Below are 12,076 nucleotides of genomic sequence, written 5' to 3'. Positions count from 1 at the left end.
GAATTTTGCCAGCCACCTAGAAACCTATGTCTCCTGTCCCAGTCCCTTGTCTTCCCAATAAAAGTGTACAGATTTTTAGTCACTTTTTCTTATTTCTTACTAATTTCATCACACCAATAGACATCCTTAAATATTCTACTTTGTTTTGCTTTTTAAATATATGTGTTTTAAGCTCTCAGTCTGGATTTTGTTGATTACTTTAGGTGTCTAGGACTTGGCTATTTAGGACAATTGTGGTTTATTTCATGCTTCAGTTCTGGAATAACATTCTACCTGGAATTCCTCCTTGTTTCCCTACCCTGTACCTTCTTCGTGAAATTCTTTCCTCGTACCCTTCAAAACTTAGGTGAAATCTCATCCCTCCTAGAAAGATTCCCTGATTTTCCATCTAATTACATGTCCTTTTCTAATAGTCTCATAGCACCTGTATAAAACTCAAGTATCACACCAAGGGCATTGCTGCAATTGTTTCTTTACCCATTTTCTCTTTCATGAGATGCTTTCATCCACAAAACATTCACTAGATACTTGTGTACACCTGGCACTGTGCTAATACATAGGTATAGAGATAGATAAGGTACCTCTCTCTGCCCTCAAGAAATTTATAGTCAGGGAGGGACAGACATGTATAGTATAAAATTGTTCTGAGTGGGGAAAACAGGACAATATGAGAGTATAGAGGAGAGGGTTCCTATCCTAAACTAAGGAGAGAAGGGAAGAGGGAATGACCACAGGTTTCCCAGAGTAGATTATAATTCCAGAGTCTAGCTCAGTGTGTGCCACAGAATAGTACTTATAACAAAAAGGAATGTTCTATTTTATAGTCATTTATTATTTATGTTTTAAGAAAGATTTTATTTATTTGAAAGAGAGCAAAAGCAGGGGTAGTGGTAGAGGGCAAGGGAGAAGCGGGGCTCTATCCTAGGACCTCAGAATCAAGACTCCAGCAGAAGGCAGATGCCTAACTGACTGAGCTACCCAGGTGCCCCTATAGTTATTTATTAAGCACTTTTTAGGTGGCAAATTTCATAGTATTATCATGGAGAAAATATCTTTTTAAATACCTATGGTAGACAATTTTCAAATGTATAACAAAGCCTATATTTAAAGTAGGTTTTAGTTTTTATATAAGGTGAAATACAAGGCTTTAACCTTTATCTAAGTATAATATTATAATTTTATATTTCCAGACACTTTTAAATTTCCAGGCTGAGGTTGATACTTTCCTGGTTAGATGCAGACAGAATGGATTTTTATGGTTCAGAAGAGTTGATGATTAAGTCATCCTCCATTTTTCAGAACAAATTTTGTTTTGCAGTCTTGTCTGTTATGTTTTATTTCCTGACAAATGTGGAAAATTTTACAATGTACTCTTGATATGGAAATTTAATGTAATTCCTTTCATTTCCTATCTGAAAGTATTTAATATTTAAAACTACTCCTTATGAACACCTTCTTCCCCTTTTCTCCCCAGCAAATGAAATGTGTCTTTGGCTTATGCCTTTGCTAGGTCATAAGATATAATGACTTATTAAGAGTCTTCTAAATCTCAAGTATGATTATTGTATCTTTCCATCCCATGAAGCCAGTGCAACATGGAAGAGTGACAACTAAAAATCTAACTTGAATGCGACCAGGTTTAGTTTCACTGGACTGTACTGTTCAGTCTTGAGTACTAGCTGAGATTTCACATTGTATAGAATCTGCAGAGTATCTGAGGGACTCTATCTGGAACGTTAACACAATTTTTATACGTGTTATGCACTGAATCTTTGTGCTCCCCCCCCCCCCCCAATTCATACATTGAAGTCCTAACTTCAGTACAATGGTATTAGAAAGTGGAGCCTTTGGGATGTCTTCTCTCACCACTTTTATGCAACACAGTACTAGAAATCCTAGCCATAGCAATCAGATAAGAAAAAGGGATAAAAGGCATCCAGTGGTAAGGAAGAAGTAAAACTTTCACTATTTGCAGATGAAATGATACTATATACAGAAAATCCTAGAGATTCCACCAAAAACTATTAACTGATAAATGAATTTGGCATGATTGTAGAATACAAAATCAATGTACAGAATTCTGTTGCATTTCTATATGCAAATAATGAAGCCCCAGAAAAGGAATTTAGAAAACAATTCTATTTACAGTGTACTAAAAATAGTAAGATATCTAGAAATAAACCCAGCCAAGGAGGTGAAAGACCTGTACTCTGAAAACAAACACAACAATGAAAGAAATGGACGATGACACAAATAAATGAAAAGATACTCCAGGCTCATGGATTGGAAGAACATATATTGTTAAATTGTCCATATTATCCAAAGCAATCTACAGATTCAATGCAATCAAAATACCAACAGCATTTTTCACAGAACTAGAACAAAGAATCCTACAATTTGTATGGAACCAAAGAAGACCCCCAATAGCTAAAGCAATCTTGAAAAAGAACAACAACAACAACAAAAAAGAACAAAAAAAAAAAAAAAAAGAAAAAGAAGAACAAAGTTGTAGGTATGAGAATCTAATTTCAAGTTATCCTACAAAGCTGTAGTAATCAAAACAGTGTGGTACTGGCACAAAAATAAACACAAAGATCAATGGACAGAACAGAGAGCCCAGAAGTAAATCCACGATTATGTGGTCAATTAATCTTTGACAAAAGAGGCAAGTTTTTTGTTTTTTCTTTTTTTTTTCCTATGGGGAAAAAAGATAATTTCTTCAACAAATGGTGTTGGGAAAACTGGACAGCTATATACAAAAGAATGAAACTAGGTCACTTTCTTACACCATACACAGAAATAAATTAAATTTAGATTAAGGACCTAAATATGAGACTTGAGGCCATATACATTCTAGAAGAGAGCACAGGCAGTTGTCTCTCTGATATTGGCCATAGCAACTTCTTTCTACATAGGTTCCCTGAGGCAAGGAAAACAGAAGCAAAAATAAACTGTTGGGACTACATAAAAATTAAAAATTTCTGCACAGCAAAGGAAATAATCAATAAAACTAGAAGACAGCTACTGAATAGGAAAAGGTATTTGCAATAACATATTTGAAAAACAGTATCCCAAATATATAAAGAACTTATACAATTCAGTACCCAAAAAACCCCACCAAGTAATCCAATTAAAAAATGATCAGAAGATATGAATGTACATTTTTCCAAAGATATACAGAGGTAAACAGACACATGAAAAGTAGCTCAACATCACTCATCATCAGGGAAATGCAAATCAAAACCATAATAAGATATTATTTCAGAATGGCTGTCAGAATGGCTAATATCAAAACCACAAGAAACAAGGGTTGGCAAGGATGTGTAGAAAAAGGAACCCTCTTGTCTGTTGGTAGGAATGCAAAGTGGTGTAGCCACTGTGGAAAACAGTATGGAGGCTCCTCAAAAAGTTAAAAATAGAACCACCCTATGATCTAGTAATTGCATTCCAAAAACCAATTCAAAGGGATACATGCATCTCTATGTTTATTGCAGCATTATTTATAATAGATTATGGAAGCAACCTACATATCCATTGGTAGATGAATGGATAAAGAAGATGTGGTGCATGCAACACACACACACAGGAATATTATTCAGCCATAAAAAATGAAATCTTGACATTTGCAACAACATGGATGGATCTAGAGAGTATAATGCTGAGCAAAATCAGAGAAAGAAATACCATAGGATTTCACTCACATGTAGAATTTAAGAAACAAAACAAATGAACAAAGGAAAAAGAGGCAAACCAAAAGACTCTTAACTATAGAAAACAAACATGATTACCAGAGGGGAGGTGGGTTGAGGGATAGGTGAAATAGGTCAAGGGGATTAAGAGTACACTTAATCTTGTCAAGATTTGAATAATATATAGGACTGTTGAATCACTACACCTGAAACTAATATAATACTATAAGTTAATTCTACTAGAATTAAAAAAAAAGGGTGGGGCCTTTGGAAGTTGATGAAGTCATAAGGGTGGAGCCCTCATGAGTGGGATCAGTGTCCTTTTAAAAGAGACCCCACAGAGCTTCCTAGCCACATAGCCAATGAGCACATAAAAAGATGCCTAATATCATTACCCATCAGAAAAATGCATATCAAAACTATGAGATATCACTTCACACCTAAGTAGGCTAGCTGTAATAAAAACAAACAGAAAAATAGAAAAAAAAAAAACCCCACCCCAAACACAGACTATAACAAATATGGTCAGGAGGTGGGGAAATTGGAACCCTCAATTTCTAATGGGAATGTAAAATGGTTGTTTTGAAAAGTCTGTCAATTCCTAAATGAGTAAACATAATCACCATAAGACTTAGTAATTTGGCTTTTCAGTGTATATGCAGAAGAAATGAAAATATATCTACTCCAAATCTTGTTTCTGTAGCATGTTCACAGCAGTATAATTCATAATAGCCTAAAACTGGAAACAACAGATGTTTATCAAGCGTGGATGGGTAAATCAAATGTGATTCATTGATCCGGTGGAATGTTATTTGGCAATAAAAAGGAACGAAGTATTGATAATTGCTACAACATGGATGAACCTTGAAAACATTATGCTAAGTGAAGGAAGTCAGTCACAAAAGACCACATATTGCATGATTCCATTTAAATGAAATATCCAGAATAGGCAAATCTATAGAGACAGGAAGTAGATTAGTGGTAGCCTAAGCCTGGAGATAGTAGTATTGGGGACATGGGAGATGAATACTAAAGGGTATGTATGATGAAAATGTCCTAAAATTAATTGTATTGGTGGTTGCACAACTCTGACTATATCAATAACTATTTGTTTGTACATTTTAAATGAATTATATCATATATGAATTACTACAGACTGTTAAAGGAATTAGGAGCACCAGTAGTTCAGTACAAGAGCCCCCCCCTCTTAAAAAGATTTTATTTATTCATGAGAGAGACAGAGAGAGGCAAAGACATGCTCAGAGGGAGAAGCAGGCTCCTTTTGGGGAGCCTGTTGTAGCACTTGATCCCAGGACTCCGGGATCATGACCTGAGCCAAAGACAGGCGCTCAACCAGTAAGCCACCCAGGCATCCTAAGAGCCCTTGATATTATTTAATATCATGGTGACTTTGGAAAAAAAACTTGTCAGCTGGAGTTGATTGATTTGAGCAAGTCAAGTTCACTAGGCAAATAAGCATAGAATAGCTTACTATGCTGGCAGTTAATATTTTTTTTAGCACAGTTTTCAAATAACTATGATGTTAAGAGGAGCAGAAAGTCCCAGGTGAATGAAAGCTACATGATCTAAAAAAAAGGTCAATTTGGTAGATAATATTCATAAATTCCATATTCTTAATTTTTGCTTCAGTTATTTTAGGATTCTATTAGGTGCTACACATTTAAGATTATTATGTCTTCTTGATGTATCTGACCTCTTATCATCATGCAATTACCTTGTTCATCTCTATACTACTTGCCCTGAAGTCCACATTATCAAATATTATAGCCATACCAACATTCTTATACTTTTATATTTTTCCCACATTTTTACTTTCAACTTGCCTTTGCCTTTGTATTTAAAGTGCTTTTCTTATTAACAACACAGCTGAATCTTGCTTTTTTATCTTGTTGACAATTTTTTCCCTTAAATGTAAATGTTCATTTACATTTAGTGTAATTATTGATATGTTTGGGTTTAATCTACCATCTTGGATCTTATTTTCTAATTTCCTCATCCGTTCTTTGTCCGGTTTCTCTCTTCCTTCCTTCTTTTGGGTTAATTGGATAATTTTTTTTTTTTTTTTTGTATTCTATTTTGCCTTATAGCCCAGCTGACAACTGTTTGGGTAGGTCAGCAGTTAGCCTTGCTCCTGAACTTGTCTTGTGAGATCTCTCTTTATCCTGCTTTGCATTTGTGAAGGCTTCTTGCTTGTCAGAGGGATCTTACTCAGCTTTGTCCTGCTTCTAGCCTTCAGTGAACTGTGGCTTTACATTCAGCAAAGGCCTGAGGGTACTTCAGGAGAATTTCTCAGCCCTTTTGTTCTGTCCCAGCCTTTGATGTGTGGTGGTTGTGCACTCCATGCAAGCTCTGTGAGAGAACCGGCAGGTGGGCATGGAGTTGTACTTTGATTAGAGCTCCTCAGAACTCTAATTCCTCACATCAACAGCTGTTAAGAGTTAATAAAATTTCAGATGGTTTCGCCATATTTCCCTTTTTGCCAGGTTTATTCTTCCTTCTGTTAGAGATAAAAGCAATTAGTCATCTCTTTTATGGGAAGGGATCATTTGTATGTGGAATTTAGTTCATTTAGGTTGCTTTGCATCTCAGCCTTAATGGGATTTTATTTATTTTATTTTTTAAAGATTTTATTTATTTATTCATGAGAGACACAGAGAGAGAGGCAGAGACACAGGCAGAGGGAGAAGCAGGCCCCCTGCAGAGAGCCTGCTGTGGGACTCGATCCCGGGTCCCCAGGATCACACCCCGGGCTGTAGGCAGCACTAAATCGCTGCGCCACCGGGGCTGCCCCTTAATGGGATTTTAAAGAAAATTTATGATTTTATGGCTCATACAGCTTGTTTTGGGCTGTGGTTATCTTTAAAGTGTATATTTTTAAGATTATATGGCAATGGAAACATTTTTTAAGCGTCTACAATTAATGTTTGTTTTTTAGTGGCTTCATATTGAGTGATAATTGCTTAGTGTGGAATACCCAAGGAATCTGTACAAGGTCAAGGAGTGATGGCGTTTGCTTGGGGTATTGAGTCACTGGTGTTGGCCCCATGTTAATATACATAATCCCCCTTATGACCAGTAATACACACTTAGTGATGGTAGGGTACAACTAGGCTATACAGTTTATTGATAAAGCACCAAAAGAAAGTATAGTGATTATGCAGTCTTGTCTCATGAGCATGTATGCAGCCTTAAGAGTTGAAAAGAGATATAAATGTATTCATAATTAATATGGCTTATCTGGATCATATTAGAGCTGTATACAAGAATTTGTTTATATTCATTAACATAATTTTGGTTTTATCTGTTAAAAATAAAGCTTATTTTCTATCCTTCCCTGTAATGTTGTGAAAAAGACCTTATGCCCTTCTTTGTTTAGTTTTCATGTTTTGATTATATTTCTCTTACCTTATATTATCTTTTAAGATTCTGTAGAATTTTGCCTGGTAAATGCAAGCTTACCTAATGCTATGTTCTCTGAAATCTAGGAGACTTTTACACAGAGGAGAATCAGACATTAAATGTTCAACAGATTTTTTTAAATGTAAATTCTCATTCATAAAGTAGAGCAAATAGAATAATAAGCTCCCATGCTTCTAATAGCTATTGACATCAGTTAATCAAAACTTGTTTTATTTATCCTGCCCACTTTATAAAAAATTTTATTGGCTGCTAGAATATTTTATTTTTTGCTAAAATGCTTTAAAGCTAATCCCAGATGTTATGTCTTTTTTTACCTGTATGTGTCTCTGATATGGAAAAATTTAAAACATAATTACTATGACATAATATCTAACCAAGTTAGTTATTCCAGAATCTTTGAAACATTGCTTTTTCATGCCAAGTTTCCCTAGCTACTTGGACACACCTGGGAAAATTAACTTACTTTGTTTCTAATCTTATCTAATTAATATTATTATTTCTAAATATTTGAATGTTTATTTTTCTATTGCTCTGAAGAATGTCCTAGATACATTCATAGATATGTTCATAATTCATTCTGAGACCAGGTAAATTTTATAAACAATGTATACCCTTATGGTGACTTATAATGCATTTGTAAGAAGCAAAGTTCTGAGAAACTTGGCAATAAAGAGTTAACCTGGCTTAACCAAGAATTTCCGAAATTTATTTGGCCCCAGAACCTGTTTTTTTTTTTTTCTTTTTTTATGTAATCTGTTAGCTAAAAGATATTTTGAAGAATACTATTTTGGCAGAAAAATGCAACCTCTGAATAGTAAAACAGAAGCTGTTAACTTCATTTTTATTTGAATTAATTAGATAATTATCCTTATGGGATAATCATAATCATGTAATATCTATTTTTTTCCTACAGTCTGCTTAATGTTGATAATGCAGTATTAACAAGTCATCCTTTTCAGGATCTTACATTCTGAAAATCTTTCAACACACTGTAAAAGCAAATTAAGTATGAGCATTTTGTTTTTCCACGAGATAGATATTTGCCAAAAAAAAAAAAGGTATACATCACAATCCATCCATAAAGAAAGGCATATACATTGGTATTGTATTAAAGGGGAAGCTAGAAATATGTGTAGAAACTCAAGGAAATACAAACCAAAAGATAGTAGTGAGTAATTCGATTATATTTTGTGAAGAATTGGTTAAAAACTTTTAAGGGGCACTGGGGCGGCTTAGCTAAGCATGGACTCTTGATTTCAGCTCAGGTCATGATCTCAGGGTCTTGAGATTGAGCCTGGGTTAGGCTCTGCACTCACCATATCAGGTCATGATCTCAGGGTCTTGAGATTGAGCCTGGGTTAGGCTCTGCACTCACCATAGAGTCTGCTTAAGATTCTCTCCCTCTCCCTCTGCCCTTCCTTCCCCCTCTTCCAACACATTGTGTGAACGTGTGCACTCTCTCTCTTTTTTTTAAAGATTTTATTTATTTATTCATAGACACAGAGAGAGAGGCAGAGACACAGGCAGAGGGAGAAGCAGGCTCCACACAGGAAGCCCGATGTGGGACTCGATCCCAGGTCCCCAGGATCACACCCCAGGCTGCAGGCGGCGCCAAACTGCTGCGCCATCGGGGCTGCCCTGCACTGTCTCTCTTAATAAACAAACAAACAACCTTAAAAAAGTTTAAACTTAGTGTGGAAATTCTCACAAGTGGTTTATATCTTTACATACTTTTATTTTAAAAAATATTTAATAGAGAGCATGAGCAAGGGCAGAGGGAGAGAAAAAGAGAGAATCCACAAGCAGACTCCTCACTGAATGCAGAGCCTGAAGCCAGGTTCAGTCCCAGGATGATGACCTGAGCTGAAACCAAGAGTTGGTGGCTTAACTGACTGAGCCACCCAGGTGCCCTACATTTTTATGTACTTTAAAATCTGTTCACTTTTTAAAACCTCGTAAGCAGTTAACAAGGCCAAGTAGAGGCTAATTGCACATCAAAGGAAAGGAAAACATTCTCCATTCTGTCACTGTTTATTGACTCAGGAGAAGGGAATCTAGAGGCACTCAAATTCTAGAGGATCTGTATCTCATCCTAATATGATCTAATCGACATCTGTCTCATCCCCCACCTTGCAAACCCTCCAGAGTGGATTAGCTGGTTGCACTTGACTTCATATTGTGTAAATGTGCAGACGGCTGTTTTTTCTGTGATGCCACAAAGGTAATTTTTCCATTACAGTCAAATTGCAACTTCAAGCAGAAGAGAGAGGCGTTGTGTCCATCAAAGGAGTATGTGCAAATCGCTATCTTGCTATGAAGGAAGATGGAAGATTACTGGCTTCTGTAAGTAATGTTCTCTGTTTTTTTTTGTAGTTTTTTTTCTTTGTTAGCTTTTGTTGCTGTTAATTTACTAGTATTGGTATTTTTTATTACGGATTTTATAAGTATTATATAATTTAATCTTCGAGTACCTATAAAGTAGTGGTACTCTGTTTCACAGATGCAAAAACTGAAGTTCTGGGGCATAATAAAGTAACCATGGAAACACAGCTCACATGGGATAGAACATAAGATGGCACCTGAGGCATTCTGGACTCTGGAGCATGAGCTCTAATTCATTGCATTTTACTGCCTTCTCTGCAAAGCTATTAAGCTACAGTTGTTAAAATTCTTATATTAAGCAGTTGTTTGAAGATCAGTGAGATGGACATATAAACTTTTCAGTATCAGGTTTCTTCTTTCAGATTTCACATACAAAATGTTTACAGTATAGAGTACTAGTTGAGAATGTGGGCTTTTAACCTAGACACTGATACTCGCACTGCCACTTATTAGCTGTGTGTTCTCAAGCAAATTATTCTGAGTTAGATCCCTTACCTGTAAAATAGAGACACTAATGATCCTACCTTAGAGAGTTCTTGTGAGGACTAAACTAGATAATTTATATCAAATGCCCAAATCTGGATCATGTATCATAGATCCTCAAAAATTTTGCTTCATCTTCTATTTATATATAAATTCATTAAGGACAAGGACTTCACTTTTTTACTTTTTATCAACAGCTAGTCAGGAGTCACAGCTCCTGGCTAGTATTCTTTTCACTAAAGCAGCCCTGTGAACTCCACCATTGTCATTAGAACCAGGATTGCATGTCTGTTGGGCAGACATGATGTGTGGGAAATACTGCAGAGAAAAAAAGCAGGATAAAAGACCCCACTTCTGTCTCACTGGGGGAGTAGATGGGATACATACCTAAAAGTGTGTGTATGTGTGTGTGTGTATACACATAAACTGCAGCCATGATACCAATGCCAGTAGCCAGTTATTATTGCCTATAACTTTCCCCACAGAGGAGATCCAGTATTACTGAGCAGTTGTATTTTAAGCCATACAGAGTTTTTGAATTTTTTTTTCTGAGTGAAGACCTTTGGATTTCCAAAACAGAGTTATAAAGATAAAGAATATTTCAATCATCTGATCGTCTGACAAAGATGTATTTATGTTGACATATTTTTCAATTTACATGACTTTTGCAGGATAAATAACAACTCTGGGTGTAATGGTGTGTGCTCTCTCTTTGGTAGTTGAATAAACTTTAGAATCCTCTTCAAGATTAGCCAGTATTGAGTATACAGTTGCCAGACGCTAGGCATATGGGTTATAAAATTTAATACAAAATGATCTGTGCCCTTAATGAATCATATCCTGGGGAGGTAGAAGTGTAAATAAATAAGTATTTGTAAGTGTAAGGGTTTTGATGTGTTCCTTCTATATACTGTGTAAATGTATAGTAATATTGGATAGGAAATAAGTATTATGATATAGGAGGTAATATAGGAAAAGAAGTGATTAAACTTGTCTTGGAAGACAACCTATAAATGATGTAGGAGGAAATCATCAGGCAGTCAGGAGCAGAGGAGTGGAGATGAACATAGTATATGCAAAGGCATGGGTGGAGAAGGCTTAGGAAGTACTTCTCTAATAATTCACTACTTCTGGAGAGTAAAGTGCAAAGGAAATGCAAAGTAGAAGGGAAGAGATACAGCTGGAGAGATAGACTACCTGCTTAAGTGCCTTATACACCATGTGTTACACACAGTGGAAATCCATGAAGGGTTTTAAGAGACACAATCTGTTTTGAATTTGAGAAAGATCACTCTGCAGCAGTGTAGAGGATGGATCTGATGGGGCTGAAACTGGTGGAGACAAACCAGTTAGAAGGCCATTGTAATAGTCCCGATGATGAAAACCTGGCAATGACAGGACAGAGGATTGAGTAAAGTACTAGCACTTGAGATTGATTAGATTTAGGAGTGAAATAGAGGAAAAAGTCCTCAGTTTCTGGTTTGTATGAGAAGGTAGATGAGAAAGGGGAAGGAGGAAAAGAGCAAGTTCTGGAAAAAGGTAATACAGGTTCAAATTTAGATTTACCTAGTTTGAGTTGCCTGAGAAATTCAGATGGAGATGCTCACTACATAGTTGTGGTCTGGAATTTGGAAGAGAGGTCTGTGCCACATATAGATTTGGGTGTCATCAGCATATAGGTAATAGTTGTGTTACGGGAATGGATGCGATTCCCAGGCAAAAAATATAGTCCTACAAGATGGACTACTTGGGACTTTTACTTCTACTGTGCTTGTCTTTTTTTCTACCAGTCTGTTGTCAAGTTAAAGGGTGATGTAATACACTGGGAATCTACCAAAGTAGCACTTTAAATATTTCCAGGACAGTGAATCAGTAATTTTGGACAACTTTGAGTTTGTAGAGAGGAGAGGTTTACTCCTACTCTTCTCACGTCAGTATGTGACAAAACACCTGTAGAGTGACTCATGATGGCTTCTGCAATGGTTCGGTGTTGCTTTGGCTACTGTCAAACAATGAAGGTGGTGGGGAAAATAAAGGAGATACATACATTTGCTTTTGTTATGACTAACTGTAGACAACAC

The 12,076-nt window shown here is 36.1% G+C and overlaps 1 protein-coding gene across 1 annotated transcript in view; it reads left to right on the top strand.

Moving 5' to 3' along the window:
* Positions 1-12,076, top strand: part of FGF2 (fibroblast growth factor 2) — a 65,351-nt gene that overhangs the window by 41,642 nt on the left and 11,633 nt on the right. Inside the window, exon 2 of the mRNA XM_026016823.2 lies at positions 9,370-9,473. Coding sequence (XP_025872608.1) covers positions 9,370-9,473 — 104 coding nt within the window. The remainder of the gene's footprint in view (positions 1-9,369; positions 9,474-12,076) is intronic.

The sequence above is a fragment of the Vulpes vulpes genome, chromosome 4, assembly GCF_048418805.1.
Source record: "Vulpes vulpes isolate BD-2025 chromosome 4, VulVul3, whole genome shotgun sequence".
In the NCBI taxonomy this organism is placed as follows: Eukaryota; Metazoa; Chordata; class Mammalia; order Carnivora; family Canidae; genus Vulpes; species Vulpes vulpes.
Note: the sequence above shows the minus strand (reverse complement) of the source record. Positions and strands in the feature narration are given on the sequence as shown.